Below are 24,462 nucleotides of genomic sequence, written 5' to 3'. Positions count from 1 at the left end.
CTTTCACTAATCTTTTGATCACCACTAAACTTCATTTCAATTTTCACTCGAATTTTCATTATTATTATTTCTTGGTTTGTGTTAATCAAAGGTTATTCTCTTTATACTTATATTTTATATCTCTTTAACCATAATATTAGCTCTTTTAAAAATATTTTTTGTTGTTTCTGAAGTATCATTTTGCATTTATTGCAGTTGTTCTCATTAATTGATTTCAACTATACGTTTAATATTTTTTAAAAAAATAAATAGTAAAACAAGTAAGATAAATAGATATTTAAAAGAAAATTAATGTAATTAATTCAGTAAAAAATAAACGTTTTGACACCAATTTGCATTTGGTGGTAGATTTTTATACAATTTTATTGACTAAAATATAAAAATTAGAACAACTAAGAAATTATCATAATTAAAAAGAAATAATGATAAAAAGTTTTAATTATATATTTTGGGTTGAAAAATTATGTGTATTGATTTTAATTGAAGAAATCCAAAAAAAGTGTGAATACAGTGTGAATCCATACTCTTGTATTTCATTCGTATCTCTAGTTATATATTCCAATTCTAGAAAGATGATTACAATAACAATACGATATAATTGCATAACATAAAAATTATTGTTATTTAAAATAAAACTTGTTAGAACATGTAGATCCGAAAATCTATAGCTAGACTTAACAAATGGAGTCACCACCAATCTTTTTTAATTAGGTGTGATTAGCTACCTAAGGATTCTACCTTTTTAAGGAGCTTTTAAGTTTGACTAAGGGTCCCTAAAAGAATATGTTTGGGTCTATAAACTAAAACAGGATTCGAGAGTTTGATTACATATGAAAAATATTATAATACCCCCACATGCCCATCCAAAGAATGGTATCATTTTATTTTAAATTTATCCTAAGGTCTTGATTCTAATAGTATTAAATTTTTATGCTTAAATATTGAAAATAATTTTTAAGATTTTTCCATCAATTTGAAAGAATTCTTAAAAATATTTTTTCACCTCAAGAGTATTTAAAATTTTCATTTGATTTCTTAAAAAGGTTTCGTCGTTAGAAAATATTTAATTATTTTTTATTTTTTTATTAAAAATATATCTAATTATTTCACCATTTAGGCCAAATTAGAAATATTTTCTTTATTTTTTTGAATTTCTAAATTCTCCACCATTTGGGTCAATTTAATTTTTTTTTTAATTTTTGGGACAAAATACAATTACTTTTATTAAAGTTTCAACTAAATTATTTCACCATTTGGGATAAATTTAGAGAAAATTTTCACTTAAAGATTTCTTAAAAAATTTATCATTTAAAATTTTTAAAAATCTCATCATTAGGTAATTAGTAGTTAATTCTAAAAATTTTATTAATTTTTGTTTGAAAATAAATATTAATTATTGTTATTGAAATTTCATCTAAATCATTCTACTATTTGGGACAACTTTAGAGAAATTTCTCATCTAAGAATTTTATAAAAATTTACCATTTGAATTTTCTAAAAATTCTATTATTGGATAATTAATATTTAATTTCAAAAAATTTATATATTTTATTATTTTTTAAAAACTTAATCATGCAAAAAATATCATAAAAAATAAACAAACACATAACTAAAATACTAAATAAAATAAAAAAATACCAAAAAAAAAAGAAACGACTTGGCTTGGCAACTATGACGTGGCTCGGCTTGAGGAAAAAAATCAAGAATGGCTCAAGTTGATAGCTTGGCTCAGCTCGGCTTGAGACAAAGGTTGATCGTAGGTCACAAGTGAATCAAAACTATAGATCAGGTCACCTAAATGGAAAACAAGTGGATCCAAAAGGGTTTTTTAATGCCAAAATAACGTCATTTTGATAGTGTGAATAGCTACAATCCGATCTTTCTTTCTTAGATTTCTCCCTCATCCTCTCTTTCTTCTTCCATTTTCTCTCTTTCTCTCTCTAGATTCCCTAAAAACATCTGTTGAACATTTATTGGATTCTTAAAATTATTGTCAAAATCTGGGTTTGTTCATTGAAAGTTGATCGAAACTTCATCGATTTTTGAAAATATGTTGCCAAAAACTGGAAAACTTGTTAGAATTTGGGAATCTCGTCGAAAAATTCAAACGGCGTCAAAAAATTTTGCTAAAATCTAGAAATTTTCTAGAAAATTTTTAAAAAAAATTTATTTTTTTCAAAAATTCTCTAAAAATTTCTAACTGTTTCGTGACTGCTTTTCCTTGCTCTAATCTCTATATTCCATTCTTTGTGTTTTCTATGTTCTGTTGATGTGTGTCTTTTTTCTCCGTTGTTGCTTGCCATAGCCATGTATTTATAGGATTTCAAATTTGAAAACCCTAAACTAGAAAAGAATTTGAATTGCTTTTAAATTCAAACTTTAATTTTAACCTAAATTGATAATCACAAATAAACAAACCTAGACAAATTAAACCACCCTAAGATTTTCCTAATTTTTTATTTTTTCTATTTATTTATTATTTTTTATTAACAAAATCTAAACCTAGTAGACCCTTAGACAAATTGGGGTGTCTACAAAACTCAATAAAAATTTAAGAAAATTAATTAGGAGCAATGATTATAGATTTAAAATATTATTAACAAATTAATAAAATGAGATAATATTATGCTAAAAATATTATAATAAAAGTAATTTTTAATTAGTTACAACATTGTTTGTATTTTATTTTTTGTAATAAATAATTAAACAAAAATATGTTTGTATTTTGATTTTGTAACAAAGAATAGAAGAAAAATATGACATTTTTAAAACTTATTCACATAATCTCCAAACATATTCATGTAAAAAATAAACTTAATATCAACTAAAATAAAAAGAAATCTTATATGAAATTTAATAAACAACTACTAGCACAAAAAATCAATTAATTATTTATCCCAATTATTAGGACAAAAATGCTAAATCAAAAACTAATGTTGTAAATCAACTAGAGCTTAAAGAAAACTACAATCAAATTAAAAATGAAATATAACATCTCATTTGTAACACAAAAACTATTAAAAAAAACAATCAATCTGGTATTTTTTGAATGATGCCTTAAGTTTGAAAAAAAAAAAAAGCCAAACTAACAACATCCTAGGTAATTTTTCTGTAGTTGCTGAATTTTCTTTTGATATCCTTCTCAATATATTTCAAAATTTTATGAGTAGAGTGATTTTTATATAAAGCATATAAAGAATTAAATCTAACTATAAAAAATTACTGTACTTCTAAAGAAAACAAATAATTACTCCTTAAAACTTCTACAATAATCTAAAATTTATTAACATCTACTCTCTATATACTTTGGCTAAGACCACTTGTATACTAAATCAAGTTTTTATAGATTTTTATATTAAGCACATATTGTATTTCATATAAAAAGTAACTGGTATTAGACTTGTGTAGTGCATGGGTAATAATTATATATATAATTTAATTATAATATTATTAATAAATTTTATATAAAAATAAAAAATTTAAAATATAAATATAAATTGATATTTTTTTTAATGAAATAAGTATTCTTAATACAATTATTTTTTCTTTGTAAATTATATAATCCATCTAAAATACATAAATTCATATGAAATGTTGCATAAAAATATAATTTGTTAAAATATTCTACAAATTTTCAAATATAAATAGTATTAGAAAAAAGCAAATAAATTGATAGATAAGTAAAAAGTTAAGTCAATTCATATAAATAAAAAAAAAACATATTATATAACTATTTAGTGGAAAAAATTAATAAATTGTTATGAAATAAAAGAAAAAAGAAAACAGAATACAAAAGTAAAATGGTAATAAAAACTTTTGATTAATCATGTAAAAATTGTAAAAATTACAAAAAAAAATACTTTGAGTGAATTAAAAAACTCAACATTTTATAATTTAAGTGATGGACAAAGTGATAAAGAAATTGAATCATAACATCAATGAGATATGATTAGAAAGGGAAAAAATATTTTTGAATTAACTCAAAATTTTAATTTTGGTTTGAAAAGGAGCTAATATTTAAAAAAGATAAGAGTGATATTTCTAGTAAATTATCATGATTTTACGATAAATTGATTTCAACTATATGTTTAATATTAAAAAAAAAACAAATAGTAAAAAAATAAGATAAATAGATATTTAAAATAAAATTAATGTAATTAATTCAGTAAAAAATGAATGTTTTGACACCTCTTTGCATTGGGTATAGATTTTTATACAATTTTATGGACTAAAATATAAAAATTAAAACAATTATGAAATTATCAAAATTAAAAAGAAATAATGATAAAGAGTTTTAATTATATATTTTGGGTTGAAAAATTATGTGTACTGATTTTAGTTGAATAAATCCAAAAAAAGTGTGAATTTATATTCTTGTATTTCATTCGTATCTCTAGTTATGTATTCCAATTTTAAAAAAATAATTACAATGATAATACGATATAATTGCGTAACATAAAAATCTTATTATCTAAAATAAAACTCAATAAAAATTTGAGAAAATTGATTAAGAGCAATGATTATAGATTTAAAAAATTATTAACAAATTCATAAAATGGGATAATGTTATGCTTAAAATATCATAATAAAAGTACTTTTTAATTAGTTACGACATTGTTTGTATTTTATCTTTTGTAATAAATAATTAAACAAAAATATGTTTGTATTTTAATTTTGTAATAAAGAATATAAAAAAAATATGACATATTTAAAACTTATTCACATCATCTCCGAACATACTTGTGTAAAAAAAAAAAACTTAATATCAACTAAAATGAAAAGAAATCTTATATGAAATTTAATAAATAAACTTAATATAATTAATAAATTTTATAGTATACTTATAAATTGATATTTTTTATTTTAAATGAATTTTTTATAATAATCTTCTCACATAACTTATTTTGACATAAGTATGATTATAAACAATTTAAATTTATATTAAAACCTTTTGGCAAATAGGAAAAGAAAATATTGTTATTTAATATAATTAAAGTTAAAATCTTAATTATAAAAGATTATAAAAAGTCAGATAAACATAAAAAACTAAGTAATTAAATTAAAATTTTAAAAGAAAAGAATTATAATTAATTTTTTTGAAATATTTTTTAATTTAATTCAAATTAAAAAAATTAAATGTAAGACATGATTATTTTTAAAAATCGTTCACATATCAATTATATAAACTATTCACATTAGATAATTTATTTTTTTAACAAAAATTTTGATTTTTATATATTTATACAAAATTAACACAAACTAAAATATAAATAATAAAACTTACACACAATAACACTTAAATTTAAAACTTCAAAATTCTAATTACCAACATATCTCTTTGTCGCCAAACCAAAATTGTATTAATTATTATCGACATATTAAAAAATGATAATTTTAAATATTTAAAAAAAAATAATTTTCACATAATAATCATTTTTAATGTAAAAGAAAAAAAATCATCACCAATCCAGAATCGTACTGGAATGGAATCTAATTAAACAAATATAACGCAAGTAGATACTCCACTATTGAGTGTGATTCATGAAAAACTTAAAAGGAAAACGAAATGAAAACTTGGAAAAATTGTTAAAAATTTCAACTTTTTTGTTACGTTTCACAACATTTTCTCCACAAATTTTTTTTTGCTTTTATATTAATAATAGTGAAAGAAAAATTAATTTGATGCGAGCTTCAAACAGTAGTGTCCAAAAACACTAATTTTTGGGATACAAAAGGTAAAGCAAAACCAAATTGTGCGTGAAATAGTGGGGAACGGAAACACAATAAATTGCAATTATTAAAGCCACAGGGGCCTCAGACCATGTGCTTTGATAGACTCGTGAACTTTGACCCGTTGCCCAGGTGGGAACTGGCAATAAATGATTGCTTTGTAAATTATTATTATTACATGACAACTTGGGCATTGAATCCAGACATTATCCAAAATGTCAAGGCAATGACCAAAAACATCGGTTTTCAACGTCAGAATTCCAAATTAAGCAATCCAAAAAGATAAAACTTCAGTCATTGGTTGATAAAAACTGGAAGCAGGCATGTCCCAGGGGAGAACATCAAATCCAAATCAATTCTAAAACAGTAAAATGGAAATACCCCATTTTTTCCCCATTAAAAATGGCTAGCATCAGCCATTTTTAAGGTGAAAAAACCCAGATATAAGAAGGAAAGTAATTAAATTAATAAAACAGGACCAAATAAATAATAAGCCTTCCTTTTGTCTCTATTTCTGTTGGGTTTGGGGTTTGAAGTACATTATTACACAAGCTCCTATTACACAACAACTCGTCCATTGCCTTTTGACTTGTTTTTTCTTTTGTAAGAACAGTCAGCAACTGAAACTTGTTGGTAAATCGAAGATTGAAACTTTGTTTAATTTCTTTCTGTCTACAAGAACAAGGAAAGGAAAAAAAAAAAGAAAAGAAAGGTAATCATTTATAGTCAATCATTATGGATGCATCTAGCAATATGATAAGAATTATTATTAAACTATATATTATCCTCTGCAACCGGTTATTGTTATTTCATCTACTGACATTTAAATTTGTTTTTATTGTTTGGAGCCTCAAAAAGTAAGCAAAAATTGAAAGAGAAATTCAATTTGGCCTTTTTCTCTCTGAAAAAAGTTGTTCTTTTTTTTTTTTTTTTTTTTGTTTGTATATGTTATTATCGTGTCAGATATTAATGGGAATTGCAGATTCCAGTGTCTTTGAGCAACTTGGAGGGGATGTGAGGCTTTTTCAATTCCAGCTGTCCTCTAGCAAAGTAGTTGTTGAAGGTGATGGGACCAATTGACCCATCCTGCAACTTCTTTGTGTATATTTGTAATTTTCATGCCATTTATAATTTTTATATTTGTAAATTTGTCAATAATTTGCATTTCTTTTGAGTTTTTTTTTTATGATTTTTTTTACCAATTTATTTTTATTAGAAGATTCTAATTTCACTTCATAGCTATAACTTAGTGCCTTATAAATAAGTAAAACTTACGATTGAAATATATGCTAGAATTTTCCTTTTAGAAAAGATCTTGACAGAAATACAAGAGGAGATGGTGGAATAAGATTTGGCACTATCAAAGGTTAGATTTTTGTTAAAAGTTTGCAACAAAAAATTTATCTCATTGTCGGTTAAAATGTCATAATCTTAATAATGACAGGAGTTGTAGGTGGTCTTTCATTTTATGTATTTTGTATAGTTATCCAGTATTCTTTTAAGTTTGAACATTGAGATAGGTTGAGGTGAGCTTTTTTCCAGATCCTAACTCAAGAGTTGAAAATTCTGGCAGGTAAATGGGAATTAGAATGCCAAGAATCACCTATCCTAGTAAAAGAACCTTGGTATTAGGTTAGTGGGTTTTTTTTTTTTTTTTTTTTTTTTTTTTTTTTTTTCAAGATGGTTATTTTCCGTTTTGAACTGGCGGCTAAAAATTCTTTCGCTTATTGTTTTAATTTTGAAAATTGATTTTTTTTTCCTTAAAATTCTTGATTATATAAATAACTGAAACTTTAAGTACCTTCTTCAATGCAATTTGTAGTTTTAAGTCTTCCAATCGATTTTCATTAGAAGAAAACAAAGAAAGAGGAGTTGAAGAATTTGCTGTCAAATCTTTTTTTTTTTTAACAAAGCAGTAGTAGGATAACTTTATGTGGGCCTGTGCTGTTAAAATTGTTGTTATCAGTAGGCTTTTGGTTTACCGCGTTTTTGTTGGAATTAGAAATAGCAACTAGCATTCTCATTCTATCCACTTTCTGGGTTTTTCTTCTTTGTTTGATTTTTACATTATCCCTTTGAAAAACCCTAATTACCTTGCCGTTGAATTGACCGTGCATTAATTTTTATTTTTTAATGTTTTGAACTGCTATTTATTACTTTGATTTTATGGTTTTCAGATATTTCTCATGTCTAGCAGAACTTTGTTGCCTTTTCATTCGGCAATAGGTCAGCATTTCACAAGAGTCCAATTTTTAAATCGTGGAGCATATCACTACTGAATTTTTCTCATACTCCTCTGGGGCTTTCTGAATTTTGTTGGACTTTGATCTCTGGTTAAGCTGCCTTGGCTTTTTCTGGGTCTATTTTCTCTCTTCTTGCATGCCTCTTTTGCTTGACATCTCTGCTTCCCCAAAATTTAAGTATTCCATTATACCTGTTGTTACTGAAACCCACTACTGAAATAATATAGTTTTGGAAATGGATTACGGGCTATCCTAATTTGGCCAATTCAGTTCTTTCTTCCCGCGGATAGTGGATTCAGACAAGCCTAGATGACTGTGGATGAAGCTGGCAGCAGCTCCGATTGGAGTAGGGAGCAAGATAAGGCATTTGAGAATGCCCTCGCAACTTATCCTGAGGACTCTTCAGATCGGTGGGAGAAAATTGCGGCTGATGTCCCTGGGAAAACTTTGGAAGAGATTAAAGAACACTATGAGATTCTGGAGGATGATGTTAACCGGATTGAATCTGGTTGTGTGCCTTTGCCATCGTATAATTCTTCTGAGAGTTCAACAAGCCATGCTGGTGACGAAGGGACTGGTAAGAAAGGAAGCGGCCATTTAGGGCATTATAACAGTGAGCCAAATCATGGGAGTAAGAATTCAAGGTCAGATCAGGAACGTCGTAAGGGGATTGCTTGGACAGAGGATGAGCACAGGTGAATTAGTTTTTGTGGTTTAAAATATTTTATTTTCTTTTTTCAGTTAGATTGATTATGCACCTTTAGAAGAATCTTGACTGAGTCTTATTCTGCCCTGCGGAACTTTAATACTTAGTGTTCTTTATGCTTTATATTTAGTAATTCGGTGCATTTGTTATGTTTTGATTGTCTTGGAATTGCATATCCTTTGCATATTTAGAATCTTTGATTTTTATTTGACAAAAAAAAAAAGTTTCCAAAAATTGCTTTCCACCAGTAAAAATTCTATTTGATGGTTATTGCTGGTTAGTTGTTAGGAAGCTCAGATCTTCTGCATGGCTTTCTTATTTAAGGTTTTTCTCTGTGCGTTACTTTGAAGCTGTTGATTCTGTAGAAGGCCAATAGATGAATGATATCTCTGGAAATGATGTGAAATAACTGAAGGGAATTTTAATGTTACCACATGGAAGAGATCTTGCTGGCGGTTGTTCATTTTCTCTTTTCCAGAAAACTGCTTGCCTAAAAGATAATAATCATACAATCTTTAAATGTCGCCTGTATGGCACTTGTGGCCTTTATCTACAGATTAACCATTTAACCTTGTCTGACTTGGGCAAATCTTTTGGAAACCATCATAATAGCCCTTCTTTTTGACCTAAAGTTGGCATTTTAGGTTTTGATTGCTTTCAGTTGGCATATGCCTCTTATATTCAACATTTTTTTTGGCATAACAGTTTATGGTTCCATTATTAAAGTGCTTGCCAAATTTGATTGTGATGTGAAAGGAAAGTGACAACTTGACAAGAGTTCTGGTAGAGAATTAACTTCTGACCAGGCTAACATATAAGAAAAGAATTCATGAAAATGATAATAGCCTATGCGATTTATTTCATCCATGAAGTCTCATGAATTGGGGTTTAGGTTACACAGCCACTTTTGCTTTGTTGGGCAAGTTTGATTCGCATATCCCTTACGCATTATGGTGCGAAACCATGCCTTTCCAAGTAAGAACTATTTATGGGATGTGGTCAAGTTTGCATCAAATTTAACTATTTAGGTTGTTTTTAGCTCAAGTGTCCATCAAGCCACAGTCTAAATGAATTAAGCCTTAGATGATTGGTGGATATTAGTCCTATTTGTGATGGTTTCAGTGCACAATATCTGGTAAGTTCATTGAGGGTATGAATTTGGTTTGTTTGGCCCATTTAGGTTACTAAGAACTAATAATAGGTATAGACTCTGCCAATTTTGTATCATATTAGTGATAATTTCTAATGATATTGGTTTACTCCTCTTTCTCCCTTAATTTTTGTAAGTTTAGCATTATGTTTTTCTCATTTAATAGGATAAATTATGTAAATTTAAGTCAAATAAAAATTTCCCCTCACAATTTTACATGGATGCATGCAGATGCATTTTAGGCTAGCTGGCTACACACCCTAGGTATGTATACTTGGCCATATTGAGAGACACTAATGTGCACAGATGTCTCTGCTAAGCTATGTGACATATGTAACTTGACCTTTTTACTTCGACTCTAGTTTTTCTTGAGGTTAGATATGACAGAGAATTTAATGAGTTTCTACTTTAAATTTCATTTGTGCTTTTAGATAAATGGTAAATGGGTTGAGATTGGGGTATGCTTTAGGTGTAAAACTTGCCATCAATAAATGGTTTATTATGCATATTCGATTCTATGCATAGCATGAACTACCCGAGTTGATTTCATGGATGGCCGCTAAAGTTTTACCCTTTTCCCATTTTGCTCATTGAACTTCCATTTGTCCCAATTTGGGTCCCTATATTTTTTTAGTGTACAATGTAGTTACCATAAGTGCTTTCACCCAAATAAATGACGAAATAATGACATAATAGCTTCTACACCATTTAAAAAATCTATTTCAACTTTTGTGTCACTTTTTTTCTTCTCATCTTTGTTTCTTGGTTTTATTAAAATGGGAAATCTATGGAAATAATGAACAAAATAGAAAAAAGAAAAGAAAAATGAAAAGTCAAAAAACTTTCATAGATTTTTAAAATGACATGATTGCTTATAGTTACTATGTCACCATTTCATCATTTATTTGAACAAATTTGTTAAGGTGACCATATTGGATAGAATTTAGAAGGTTTAGTGAACAAATTGGGACAAATTGAATTTTGGTGAGCTAAGTTGGAAAAGGGTATAAATTTAGTGACCATCTATGTAATTTATTCCAAACTACCTCATACTTGAACTAGTTGCCCACTCTTATCATTTAACTTGTGCATTAATGCCCACCTTATAAAAAATATAATATGTTGCATTGTCTTTCTAAATAAAAATATAATATGTTGTATTGTCTTTCTAAATAAAGGAAATGGAATGAAGACATTATGGTCATGTTTTTAGGCAAGTTGCGGTTGCAATGTTGGTGGGGGTGTACTTGGTCATGTTATGAAAGCAGTGACAAAATTTTGAAGGTCGACCATCAAAGATTAAAGGTCCCAAACCGGAGGCACATGTGTGGGAGCTATAGAACATGCTGCCATGGCTTGAAACCCTCGTGCAAAATCATAGCAACTAGAAATGAATTAATTGTTTTGAATTTAAACTATAGTGACAAAGAAGCATCATTGCACAATAATCAATTGTGCTTGAGTAATCTGAATATTTGTTCTCTGTCCAAAGGGACACATAGGTAAAGGAGCTAAGGGTGTTAAGACAGCTAACTCTTTTTTTTTTTTTTTTTGATCTTTTAGTATCCTTTCTCTTGATGAATTAGTTATCCTTGAACATTTTTCTTTATCTTTATTTGGTCTATAATGTCTTCTAACCCAGAGGAAATGCCCATAACATGGGATCTGTAGTACTTAAGAAATTTCTTTGGTGAAAGACCTGACATGAACAATCTATTGGATGAACATTCAGCAAATGTTGCATGAATATTAGATGCTAATTCTAAGAATAGTTGTAATCTGTTCTATAGAGAGGCAGCAATCACATTTGGAAATCTAAAGGACATCTGGGGAAAAGACGACAAACGTAGAATTCAAGTGCAATTGCTCCAGGTGGATATCTGATGTCAACTTCTGTACATATGCAAAGAATGGTGTTTGTCACAATGCTAAAAGCTGTGTGGTAAAGAGGAGTCTCCTGGAGCTTCATGTCATAAGCTATTTAGGAGCTTTTGAAGTGTTAGGTAGGTCACTTTAAGAAAAACTGATCATAAACCTTTTCTTATGGGCTACTTTTTATGGTATGGCGATTGTTTACTCAAGTCCGTAATAAGGTCTCAATGTCATAGAATTTGAATTAACATGGGCACTCCTGTTAGTGCAACCATCAGAGACTCTGGTTTTGTAAGACTTTTAAAATGACTCTACAGAGGCCTGCCTTAACTTACACAGTCTTCTTTGGGAGTTGTTTGTGTGAAGCCTTGGCCTATTAGCTATATCTGAAGTTTGGGATTGGCAAAGCAAAGTTAGGAGATCCTCTTGAAGAATCGGCTAGATATACACTAAGAATTTCTTTGGAAGAATCAGATAGAAGGAAAAGGTAGGTTCCATGCTTTAATATGCTGCGATTAAAGTTCCCCTTTTGGACTAATTATCATTAACAGCTATCATTTCTAAAGGATTTGAAAAAGTGCATAGGGTGATTCTAGTTAAATGCTCGTTGTAGTGGATCTATTAAGGTATGTCTGAAGAGACAAATCTTGGTCACATTGGACTATACTGTTGTCTATATTTACTGATAGAGTAATATTTAAAAACCCATTGACTTTCCAAGGTATGCTAGTTTTCTAGGGTTGTCTAGGATTGAGTAATCCCGAGTCACTCTTTGGCTAAATTGGTGCCTAGATTTTATCATTTTTGTATAAAATGATTGGGTTTCTAAAATACAGGTACAGCTGTAACTATGGGCAGCTTGATAAGACTTTGGTGGTCACAAGTGAGGCTTTTGAACATTGTATTTTGTCACCAGCATCTTCTACTTTCATTACGCTCTTCCTCTCCTTCTGGCGTGTATTGTAGTGTTCTAGACTTCTAGTTATTAGAGTTTGTTTAAGTCTTGACAACTAAATTATTTTTTAAAAAAGTTGAGCTTTATGCTTCCTGCATAATGTAGGAAGAAAAAAAAAAAAAACCCTTACATGACTAACCTCTTATGCAAAATTCTCTATTCTTTTAATAATGCTCTTTTAATCGAGTGACATGGTTTTCAATAAGTTTAGTTGAGGAGCGAGCTATGGTTTTATCAATTGAAATTGCTTAATTGTTTTAAGAAGGATGGTCTTTATACTTATTCTATGAATTTGAGATGTATTTTGATATTACATTTGACCAATAGGCTTGTCATATTATGATTTTAATGGTGTGTTTAGTCACTGTTTTTTTTTATCTTGAAAATCAGGTTATTTCTTCTTGGTTTGGATAAATATGGGAAAGGTGATTGGCGAAGCATATCCCGGAACTTTGTGGTCACAAGAACGCCAACACAAGTGGCAAGTCATGCGCAAAAATATTTCATTCGATTGAACTCCATGAACAAAGATAGGAGGCGATCTAGCATCCATGATATTACCAGTGTTGGCAATGGAGACATTTCAGCACCCCAAGGACCGATCACTGGTCAATCAAATGTTGCTGCAGCTGGAGGTTCCTCTGGAAAATCAGCGAAACAGCCCCCTCAACATCCTGCTGTACCACCTGGTGTTGGCATGTATGGTACTCCAACTATAGGGCAACCAATAGGATGTCCCCTTGTGTCAGCAGTTGGCACGCCAGTGAATCTTCCTGCCCCAGCACATATGGCTTATGGAGTCAGAGCTCCAGTACCAGGAGCAGTGTTTACTGGTGCTCCAATGAACATGGGTCCTGTGACGTACCCAATGCCGCATACATCTGCTCATAGGTAATATGCTGTTTTGCTGCCAAATGTACAAAGGACAGAAGACTACTTGCTTGTGTGGATATTGGGTTACTGGGTTTCCATTTTAGCCTGAATAAGATTTGCTTATTTGCAAGCACAAGTTGTTTCTGTCATTTGTTTAAAATCTAAATAAGCCGTAGGGAGAGAATTTACATGTATTTGTATAGGCAACTGTGGAAAAAGAAAATGTTAAAATGTGGCAGATTTATGGGTAGAACAGCATTTTGGCACCTTTTTTTTTTCGTCCCTTCTCTATTGCAATCATTAGCATTAGAATTAGTCAATGCTTAGAAATTTTATGGCCAAAGTTGTAAAAAAAATCCTTTACATATTTTGCTATTATGAGAAGCATATCTAAGAAGATTTCAGTTAAATTGGTTTTTCAGTTAGTGGGTTGCTTGGCAGGTGGTTCCGATACATTTCATCCGACACATAATAGGTGTTTGAGATGGCATTTCACAGCAGCAATGATGGTATAATGATTGTTGCAAATGCAACTGCGATCCCAGGAATGATACTCGGATATGCTTTCTGAACAGATTTTCATGTTGAAAATGGCCTACTCGATTGTATGGCCACAAAACTTTTCTAATAAAGGTGCTACTGTCGCTGTGTTAGACTGCTTTCCGGTGTGGACCTTGATCTTTCATAGTCTCATTTATGATGATTATGTTTATCTCATGGTTCTCCAGCTTTCACCCTTCCAACTTTGGGCCAAGATTTTTAATCATCAATAAAAGAATTATAATACAGGTGGAATAAGAAAAAGTGAAACAAAAAAACTGAAGGAAAAGCAACAAGAGCATAACATACAAGTAGGATTATTATAGATACAATGTCCCCTGGGTGAACAAGCACTTCTCTCTTGAAAAATTTTCTGTTCTTGGAAACCAGAGATCCTTTCCTTCAATAAGAAAACTCTTTTTTCTTGTCTTTTCTTTTCTTTCTCTGGAGAATTACAAATAACCATGAATGATTTCTACTCGGTCAATTATTAGCTTAACAAATCAATATAGAACATGTTACAAAAAGAATTAGACTAAATTGTAATGAAGATAGAAGCCGACAAAGATGATAAAGCCAACAAGGACGACAATATAGGGTTGAGAAAGAATTTTAATACTGATAAGGATACCAACAAGAGGTTAAAGGAAACTGACAGTACAAATAATGCAAATGAGTTAAGAATGATGTTATTTGGTGTAAGCTGTCAAACCAATGATTAGTCAGTTATTGTGAGTATGTGTGCATGAAAAGTAGTTATTAAAATAACAACAGTATTGTATTGTGGTTTGTAAGAGTATAACTGTAATGTACATGCACATTTTTTATTATGAATGAGAAACCACAATTTCCTTGCTTTCATATCTCTCTTTTTAGTTCTTAACATTATTATCTTCTAGTCTATTTCTTTGTTCTCTTCTTTAGATTAGTCTTTGGTTAATTCAATAGCATCATTTTATAACAAAATTAGTATTAAAGGCTATTTTCAATTTGGGAAAACCTAAGAAACAACAAACCATGTCTAATGAAGTGAAACTAAATGTTCTACAAGAGCAGTTCCAAGTGATGCAAGAGCAACTTAAGGCTATAACGACTGTTGACTCCACTGTTCCAATGTGGTGGGAAGAATAAAAGAAGCTCATTGAGTCTCAACTTTCTGAGAAACAGGAAAGTATAAGCCAAATGCTTGAACTATTAGATCTAAAAAAAGTAATTGAAATTCAACCCAAATCATGAGGTGATCAGCAACTAGTCAGTTCTTATTTCTTTATCTAAAAGGGGGGGTAAGACACTTATTGAAATTACAATAATAGATGATCATGAAAAATATACTTTTAAGCCTAGTGGAGCAGAACTATTAGTTAGTAAATAACATGAAATCAATGGTAGTACTTTTCAATTTAATATTGAACAGTTTAAAAATGCTAATTTCATTGCTGGTAATAGTTTTTCAACAATTATGAATACATTTGCATCTAGACCTAAGATTGAGTTGTAGGTTTTTTATGAAAGTAAACTTAGGGATTAGCTTAAAAAATGCTAAAGATATTTCAATTTCTAATCACCAAAAATTGTTTGATGATACCTTATGTCTAAAGTTTACTAATGACTTGAAATTTTGTGACAAAACCTATTCTGACATAATATAAGAGTTTAACAAGCTGACCCAAAAGACTACTGTAGATGAATATCAAGAAAGATTTGAAGAGTTAAGACTTTATATGTTGCAATATAACCCATACTTGATCGAATTGTACTTTGTTTTTAGCTTTATAAGTGGACTCAAAGATGATCTCAAGCTCAAAGTGAAGGCTAATGAACTTGGAACCCTTACTGCTACCTACAAACAAGCCAAAAAACTATCACTTGGATTTGAAAACAAGAGACACAAGCAAACCACCAAACCTATGTTTACTTTTAGTATTGGCCCTTATCCTAAACCTATTCATACTCAACCAAAACCAAATTTACCAGCCAATTCCATACCAAACAAGTAGCAACTTATTAAGCAAAAAAGCTACAAAATTTATGTTTTAAGTGTGGCGAGAAATTTATACCAAGCCATGTATGTAAAATAAAATAATTTAATGTCATTACTACTGATGAATTTAATAAGAAAGAAAACAACATGCAAGATGGTGATGGAGAACCAAAAAGAGTTAAGAAACAAAATAGTCATGAAAACTTACAAATTTCCATCAATACTTTTATAGGTAGTGTTGGGCACAACACTCTCAAGATTAAAGGAACAATAAAAGGGAAACCACCTTATATTCTCATCGATAGTGGTGGCACTCATAGTTTTTTCATTCCTAAGTGAGCTCGATAGGGAGTGGAGCTAGAGTAGACTAATCTTTTAGTTATAATAGTAGCTAATGAAGAGAGATTATATAGCAATGCCAGATGCAAAGAGTTAACTTGGTTAATGTAGGAGCATGTTTTCTTACATGATTTGATAGTACCACTAATGGAAAGTAATGACATGATTCTTGAGGTTAATTAGATAAAAAAAAGAATAGTCCCTTCATGTTCAATTTTAATAAGCTATCTATGACCTTTTAGAAAGAGAGCCAGCAAGTAACATTGAAAGAAAGTAAAAAACAATTAGGTGTTAAGCTCATTACTAGTAAAAAATTACAAAAAATAACTAGAAAAGACCAAGACGTAAATAGAAAGCTTTATATGATCAATGTAGATTATATGTAGATTGTGTGGAGAAATGGACTCTTCTTGAACTACAAGAATTGCTTATTGCTTATTTTAACATCTTTAAGGAACTAATAGGACTACTACCTATTCGATCACATAATTATAATATACCCTTCACGGAAGAGCTTCAACTTATAAATTTGAGGCCATACAGGTTTACTCATAATCAAAAAATTAAAATGGAAAAACATATTTCAGAAATGTTGTCCTCATCTAGTATTCATACTAGCAAAAGTCTATTTGCTTCTCCCTATCTATTGGTAAGGAAAAAAGATGGTATACAAACACTGTGTATTGACTACAGGCAACTTAATGTAATAACAATTAAAGACAAGTTTTCAATTCTAGTAATGGGAAAACTTGTTAGATAAATTGAAAGGTGCTTGGTACTTCTTCAAGATTGATTTACAGTCAAGATATTGGCAAATTAGAGTCAAAGCCAAGAACATCCCTAAAACAACCTATAAGACTTATTATAGACATTATAAATTCAAAGTAATACTATTCAAACTTAGTAATGCACCTACCACTTTCCAATCATTGATGAATAATGTGTTTTCTGAATATCTAAGAAAGTTTGTTAGTATTTTTTGATGATATATTGGTTTATATCATTACTCTAGAAGAACATGTCTTACACTTGAAACTTGTCTTAGAGGGGTTTAGACTTCATCACTTATTTACAAAAAAAAAAAAACAAATGTTTTTTTGGTTAAAAACAAGTTGAATATCTCGATCATATCATTTCAGCATATAAGGTTGCAACTGATTCTGCCAAGGTAGAAGTAATGATGAATTGGCTACTTCCTAAATGTCTAAAATCTCTAAGAAGGTTCCTTGGATTGACTGCCTACTATAAAAAATTTGTTAAGGGATATAGACTGATAAGTAAGCCCTTGACAGATATGTTGAAAAAAAATGGATTTTATTGGTCAAGTGCAACAACAATAGTATTTCAACAACTTAAAAGAAATAATGAGTAATGCCCTAGTACTTGCACTACCAGATTTTCCAAAGCCTTTTAACCTAGAAATGGATGCTTTCTTTTCAGGAATAAGAGTAATATTGTCACAAGAAAGAAGGCCTATTGCCTATTTAAGCAAGGTTTCGGGTCCTGATACAATAACTTATCTATTTATGAGAAGAAGTCTCTAGCTATTTTGATGATAGTTTTCAAGTGGAGACACTACCTTAAAAGTGGACTATTCGTTATCAAGATTGATTAGGAGGCCTTAAAATATCTTTTGGAATTGAAATTGTTACACTATTCAGAAGAAAAGGACTTACCAAATTGTTGGGTTTGAATTACATTATTCAATATAGGAAAGGTAAAAAGAATATAATGGCAAATGCTCTATCGAGGCAACATGAAGAATAATGTTTTGCATTTAACCATTTTTATGTTTGAATGGGTAACTGAAGTGGAACATAGTTATGAAAAAGATATAACTGCTCAAAAAAAAAATCACAACTCTTACTATAAATCCTATAAATGATCCCAACTACTCTTTCAATAATAAAGTACTCAAGTACAAAGGCAGCATTTATCTTAAAAGTTAAGGTCTATTGAGAACTCAAATATTGCAACCACTTCATGATTTATCGTAAGGAGGTCATTCAAGAATCCAAGCAACTTATTATTGACTTAAACTCTATTTTTATTAGCCTATTCCTACAAGTCGAAGAAGTGATCACCATGTATTTTATGGAAAGACTTTTATAATAACTACCTCAATTTCAGAAATTTAATTGTGTTATGGTTATCATTGACAAATTTACCAAATATGCATACTTCTTACTTTTTTCTCATTTCTTAGATGTGGCTAAGGCATACTTAAGTCAAATTCATAAACTTTATAAATAAAGCTATTAGCATTTCCTTATAGTTTATCACAACTATCACTTAGAGTTAGATAGGCATTCTTAGAGGTTTAACCTATGCTTTAAGCAATACCTAAGGTGTATGAGCTTTTTTAAGCCGAAAACTTAGATTCAATGGCTACCTTTAGCTGAGTGATGGTACAGCACTAGCTATCATACTACTATAAAAATGAGTCCCTTCCAAGCTTTATATGGATATCCACCTCTTGATTTTCCTTGGAATGTCAGTAATGAAGCAAGAGTATCCATTGTGGAAGACTTGCTTAAAGAATAAGAAAATTTGAGTATGCTATTGGTTGACTAGTTTGGAAAAGCTTTACACAGGATGAAGTTTTATGTTGATAAAAAAAAAGACTGAAAAAGAGTTTTAGTTGAGAGATATGGTGTATTTAAAACTACAACCTTACAACAGACCTCTCTTGCATTAAGAAAAAATTAAAGTTTTCATCATGGTATTATGGTTTGCAAAGATAGGGAAAGTAGCTTATAAGTTGCAATTACCAAAATTTTCATAGTTGCATCCTGTTTTTCATGTTAGTCTCTTAAAGAAAAATGTTACCACTAAAGATGTCTATAGTATAACCCCTTATGATCAACCGTTGGTAGATCTCGTTGTTGTGCTTGATAAGCAAATGGTGAAAAGAAATAACAAGGTAGTCACTTAGCTATTGGTGGAGTGGTTTAATCTTGGTCCAAAAAATGTTACACGGGAGGATTTCTCGATCCTTAATTTCAATTTTCACAATCTTAATCTCAATTTTCACTTTTTAATCCTTGAGGACAAAGATGCTCTGAAGGGTAATGTGATGAAGTTAGAAAGTGACCAAACAACCATAACATGAGATTAAGAAAAAACTTTAATATTAACAAAAATACCAATAAGAGGCTAAAGGAAACTGGTAGTACAAATAATGCAAAAGAGTTGAAAATGGCGTTATCTAGTGCAAACTATCATGATTAGTCAGTTATTATGAGTATGTGTATAGGATAATAATTACTAAAATAACAACTGTAAGGATTGTATCGTGTATTGTAATTCACGAATTATGAGTATAACTGTTATTTATATGCACATTTTCTGCATGAATGAAAAATCACAATTTCCTTACTCTCTTATCTCTCTTTTCTAATCTTAACCTTTTTCTCTTTTCATTTATTTATTTCTTCTCTTCTTCAAATTAATCTTTGATTAATTCAATAGCATTATTCTATTACATAAATGCTTATGTTTTGGCCCAAAAAATGCCTAATTTAATATCAAACTTTTAGTTCATTTCTCAATTAAGAGATTGAACTTTTAATTTGGAATAAATCTTAAGCAAACGTTTTGAAATTTAATAAATTAGGATCTTATTAGGGTTTCACTAATACATTCTCTTTTCCCCTTGTTAGATAGCATGGGTTGTAGTGTCAGCAGGATTAGATGCAGCCCTCGTTGGTGTCGGTTGGGCTTTGCCAACGAACGGTGAGAGAACAAAAAAAAACAAAAACTTTTATTTAAAGAAATATATGTTTTTTAATATCTTATAGTCAGTTAGTGTTACTTGACATTATCCGTCATTTAACATTAAAATAAATAATTTTGTAAAACCAATATAAATTTTTTTGAAGATCGGAGATCAGATTGATATTTGATCCAAAATTCATGATCATTTATGTTATTTACTCTATTTTCTGCTAATGATTTTTGCATAAATATTTGTCGGGTACTGAGGTACTGTAAACTTTTAAGGTTCTGCATATAACTAAAAAATGTCTTCTCGCCAACTTTTGCCGCCCTATCAAATACTTTGTTGAGTTCATTGAAGATTCAGGATCTAGACTCCAAACGCCATCATGCCATGTGGGGAATGGGCCTGATGTGGCAGTTATTTTTGCAACGAACTTTCAAGTACGAGTCATCTTATTGTATGTTTCCTTTAGTCGACAAAGTCGGCCCGTTCCTTCATTCTCGCGTTTCTTTTATGTTTAGCAAAAGCTTCACCTCATAATGCTGACTTGGGCAATGGAAAGAAATTTGTCAATTTTAGATACCATATGATGTACCCAAAATATAAAAATAATATAATTTAAAATTTTGATAAAAAAATAATATATGAATTTAAAAAATTAAAAATAATGTATTTCATATTTTTATATTTATATAAATTATGATACGATATTTTTTTATTTTTATACAAAATAAATATCTTATAAATATATAAATTATCAAATTTATTAAAAAATAATTAAGGCAATCTTTAATATGCATGTCCTACTGCCCATTCATTTCCACATCAGGATTATGAATTGAGGACAAAAAAAAGGAGAATGCTAGAAGGATTGTATTCCAGATAAGCAAATGAACAATTGCTTGGTTAGGTTGCCTGTTTTGTTTGACCAATCAAGCTATAATTCATCGCCTTTTCAAAAGAGATTCCTTTCTGTCATACAAGGACCCCTTCGTCACTCCTTTCATCACATTTAGAAGTTTCTGAAGTTTGCTATCCTAGCAAATCAGTTTTTGATGATCCTTTGACAGATAGAGGAAAAAAGCAAAAAATAATAATAATAGTAATAATAATAATAATAATAAAGGAAAAGAAAATAAAGATCAAATGTGAAAAAGAAAACAGAGGGCGAAGAGATGACATGGACAAGTTCCTAGTACTTGAAGTACCTAATGAATTTGGAAATTTTGAACCAGTTTTAGCTATCTAAATTTAGAAATCTTAACCACTGCTGGTAGAGATACAGAATTACAGAATCCAAAGCAATAAATCATTAGTTACCACTTTAAAAGCATTAAACTTCCTCATGTGATTGACAACAAATCGTGTTATTTGTTGATAAACTGCTGAATTTTTTAACAAATAGTATGATCTATTAATAAATGATGAATTCTTAATTTGTTCAATCCTGACAACTTTGATATGAAAAAAAAAAAAAAAAAAACTTCCCTCTTAATTTTCAAAAAATGATATGAATACCAAGATTTACTCATTTTTTTTTCTTGGGGCCAAAACCAAGATTTACTCCTTGACACATAAATCCAAGTTACAAGAGTTCCCAAGAACTTTGGAGAGAGCTATTGATCGAGCTCTATAACCTGTCCATTAAAAAGGAAAAGATGGTAATGGGTATGAAGGTCTCACATCACATGTTCATGGATGACATATCTCAGAACTTCCATCACCACTGACTCTGAAGTCACTGCATTATCATATCTTTTAGTCTGCAATTTGTTTGGTTGAGGAGGTGACCCATTTGTTTCCCAAATGTACTTTTCCTTTCTTTTCTTTCTTATCCTAGCAGTAAAGGAGGCAGACGTCAGAAAGCTACAATGCCAACTCAGAAAGTTTCAAAGCCACATCCTCTTATAGTCAGTATAAGAGAAAAGAGGCAATCCATGATGTCTGTTAGGATTTTTCTCATTTTCAGACTTTTTTTTTATTTTATTTTTTGTGGTCTGCTCTGCCTACTTACAAAGACCATGCTTTTTGCCTAAATATTATCTTTTGGAAGTCTATGTTCTGCATTTATTCTTCTTGATGAGCAATAGGTGACTCATGCAACAAACAGTTAGATTCAACCACCACATCTATATCCCCTTTAAATACCATTCGCCAAAAACAAGATTCATCAATCATCACAAAGCATCTCTTCCTAGATCACTGAAGCTGAAGAAACAATCAACAGCTTGCATAGTTGGTGCAATCTGCAAGACTAGAAAAAAAATTCCACATTCCATTCATCAAAAATGAAGAATCAGCTGCTTGAACAAGTTATTGGAGTTCCAATCAAATCAACAACACATCGAGTTGAGAGAACGCCAAGGCGGTACTTACCTGATGCCGCTGGCCAATACCGCATTTCATCTTCGGTTGAACGGTCTACCACATTTAGAAAAAGTAGGTTTCCCTTAATCTCTCCTAATGATGGGTATAGAAATTCATAATGAAGATGTTTCAGTACTAATGGGAGTCTTTGGAATTGCAGGCAAAGGGAATTTTGTACTTAAAAGGATGAACAAGCTAAGGAAGAAAGCTGATACTTTTGCACATGGAGTCCGAGAGCATGGTATGAAACACTTAAAAAAGTCTAAACATATGTTACGTCCCAAGATTAAGGTGAAATGAAAACTAATGTTATTTTTGTTACTTTTGAAAGTGCAGTAAGGTTGGGCCCAAAGATCACTGAAACTGTGAAGGGGAAATTGAGTTTGGGGGCAAGAATTCTTCAAGTGGGAGGGGTGGAGAAAATTTTCAAACAATTGTTTAGTGTCAGAGAAGGGGAGAAGCTGTTGAAGGCTTGTCAATGTTATTTATCAACAACAGCAGGTCCTATAGCCGGCCTACTTTTCATCTCCTCCCACAAGGTTGCTTTTTGCAGTGATAGATCAATCAAAATCCCCTCTCCTAATGGAGAATTGCTCAGAGTCAATTACAAGGTATATATTTCTTCCTTTCTCTCTCTATGTAATTGTGCACCCTCACTCCCTGTCCATGCATCTCATGCTCTATCAATTTCATGCAGGTTTTGATTCCGCTTGAGAAAATAAAGGTAGTTAATCAAAGTGAAAACATGGAGAAACCATCGCCAAAGTACATGGAAATTGTGACAGTAGATGATTTTGACTTCTGGTTTATGGGCTTCTTGAATTACCAGAAAGCTTTCAAATATCTTCAGCAGGCAATCTCCCAAAGACTAGAAGATGTATGAGTCACTTTCTAGATGACTTAGAAATGTCTCTCCTCTGTCTCATCAGATTGTTTTGTTGATGAAATGAGGAAAAACTATCAGCCTTACAAATGTAAAATGTTTTTCTTAATTGAATAGAAATTATCCATACACATGGTGTATAGTTTTGTTGTTTCTCCCACCACAGCATCTTTGAGTGAGATAAAAGTCGGAGCATGATAAACGATTGCATCCTAAATTTCTGATTCAATCATTGCATCCTTGAGACTCTGCCTTCTCATCCCACTTAAATTGGTCCTTTTCGAGTAGTGCAGTCAGTGGCTTGATTTGATTGAAATTTGGATGAAATGCTAGTGAATATAAGTTAGAATTTATGGCAGAATGAAGATGAAATTGAGTTTCACGTAAATAAATTTTAGAGAAAACTTAAAGTTTCTTGAAAATTAAAAATTCTAAAGATTTATTGAAAATATATTTTCTATAAACTTAAAATTTTTTGAAAGTCAAAAGCCTTAAAGCTGCTTGAAAATTCAAAAACTTAAAATTTTTTTGAAAATTTATTTTCGAGAGATTTTACTTTTAAAATTTTATTTTTAAAAAATCTTAAAACTTTTAAAAACTTATTTTTAAAAGTCGTAAAGAAAAAAAAATGATTATATGTGGTGTAGGAAGTAAAAGTGTAATTTATAAAAGGATATATTTTATATTTGATACGTAGGTCTTTTTGGAAGGAAATTTGGAAGGTGTATAAAAAAATTTAAGTGGTGCATTTAGAAGCCCTTAAATATTTTTATTACTTGTGTAATAAAGTAAATTATTTAAAAAATAAATCATATAAAATTGTCATTTTTATTAATAATTTTTAATTATTTATTAACTTCAAAAAATATCAACTGTACAATGAAATTTATTATATAAAAATTTTAATTTAATATTAAAAATAATTTTAATAATTTTTATATTATTGATTAACTTCTCAAATATATTATAAATTTTATTATACAAATGTTAATCTAATATTCTTAATGATAATTTTCTCTAGTCATTACATTTCACCTCTTTGTTCTCGCTACGTTTGTATTCAAATACATATTTCACCATTGATTTTAATCTCATCATTATA

The 24,462-nt window shown here is 29.9% G+C and overlaps 2 protein-coding genes across 8 annotated transcripts; both read left to right on the top strand.

Annotated features, from left to right (window-relative positions):
• The first annotated feature begins 6,254 nt into the window (after positions 1 to 6,254).
• Positions 6,255 to 13,939, top strand: LOC111281993 (transcription factor SRM1-like). Of its 7 annotated transcripts, none has more exons than XM_089761000.1 (4): positions 6,725 to 6,793; positions 7,304 to 7,362; positions 7,908 to 8,668; positions 13,047 to 13,939. In XM_089761000.1, the coding sequence occupies exons 3-4, from the start codon at positions 8,283 to 8,285 to the stop codon at positions 13,549 to 13,551; spliced, it is 891 nt and encodes a 296-aa protein (XP_089617126.1). In that variant the 5' UTR covers positions 6,725 to 6,793; positions 7,304 to 7,362; positions 7,908 to 8,282; the 3' UTR covers positions 13,552 to 13,939. The 7 variants fall into 7 exon arrangements, with proteins under 7 accessions (XP_089617128.1, XP_022725578.2, XP_089617126.1 ...); XM_022869841.2 differs by lacking the exon at positions 6,725 to 6,793 and adding an exon at positions 7,022 to 7,096; XM_089761002.1 differs by lacking the exons at positions 6,725 to 6,793; positions 7,304 to 7,362 and adding an exon at positions 6,255 to 6,442.
• Positions 13,940 to 21,671: 7,732 nt separating this feature from the next.
• Positions 21,672 to 23,489, top strand: LOC111282401 (putative GEM-like protein 8). Its single transcript, XM_022870468.2, has 4 exons — positions 21,672 to 22,549; positions 22,638 to 22,718; positions 22,814 to 23,088; positions 23,175 to 23,489. Exons 1-4 carry the CDS (start codon positions 22,399 to 22,401, stop codon positions 23,358 to 23,360), a joined length of 693 nt encoding a protein of 230 aa, XP_022726203.2. The 5' UTR covers positions 21,672 to 22,398; the 3' UTR covers positions 23,361 to 23,489.
• The last annotated feature ends 973 nt before the right edge of the window (positions 23,490 to 24,462 follow it).

Source organism: Durio zibethinus, chromosome 5, assembly GCF_047325235.1.
Source record: "Durio zibethinus cultivar Kanyao isolate XHJ-2024 chromosome 5, ASM4732523v1, whole genome shotgun sequence".
Classification (NCBI taxonomy): Eukaryota; Viridiplantae; Streptophyta; class Magnoliopsida; order Malvales; family Malvaceae; genus Durio; species Durio zibethinus.
Note: the sequence above shows the minus strand (reverse complement) of the source record. Positions and strands in the feature narration are given on the sequence as shown.

Excerpts from the sequence above, each read along its gene's own strand:
- LOC111281993 (XM_089761002.1), top strand. The coding sequence starts at position 8,283 with ATGACTGTGGATGAAGCTGGCAGCAGCTCCGATTGGAGTAGGGAGCAA. Across the intron at positions 8,669-13,046 it reads TGGACAGAGGATGAGCACAG|GTTATTTCTTCTTGGTTTGG; the intron begins GTGAATTAGTTT and ends CTTGAAAATCAG.
- LOC111282401 (XM_022870468.2), top strand. The coding sequence starts at position 22,399 with ATGAAGAATCAGCTGCTTGAACAAGTTATTGGAGTTCCAATCAAATCA. Across the intron at positions 22,719-22,813 it reads ACATGGAGTCCGAGAGCATG|TAAGGTTGGGCCCAAAGATC; the intron begins GTATGAAACACT and ends TTGAAAGTGCAG. Across the intron at positions 23,089-23,174 it reads TGCTCAGAGTCAATTACAAG|GTTTTGATTCCGCTTGAGAA; the intron begins GTATATATTTCT and ends AATTTCATGCAG.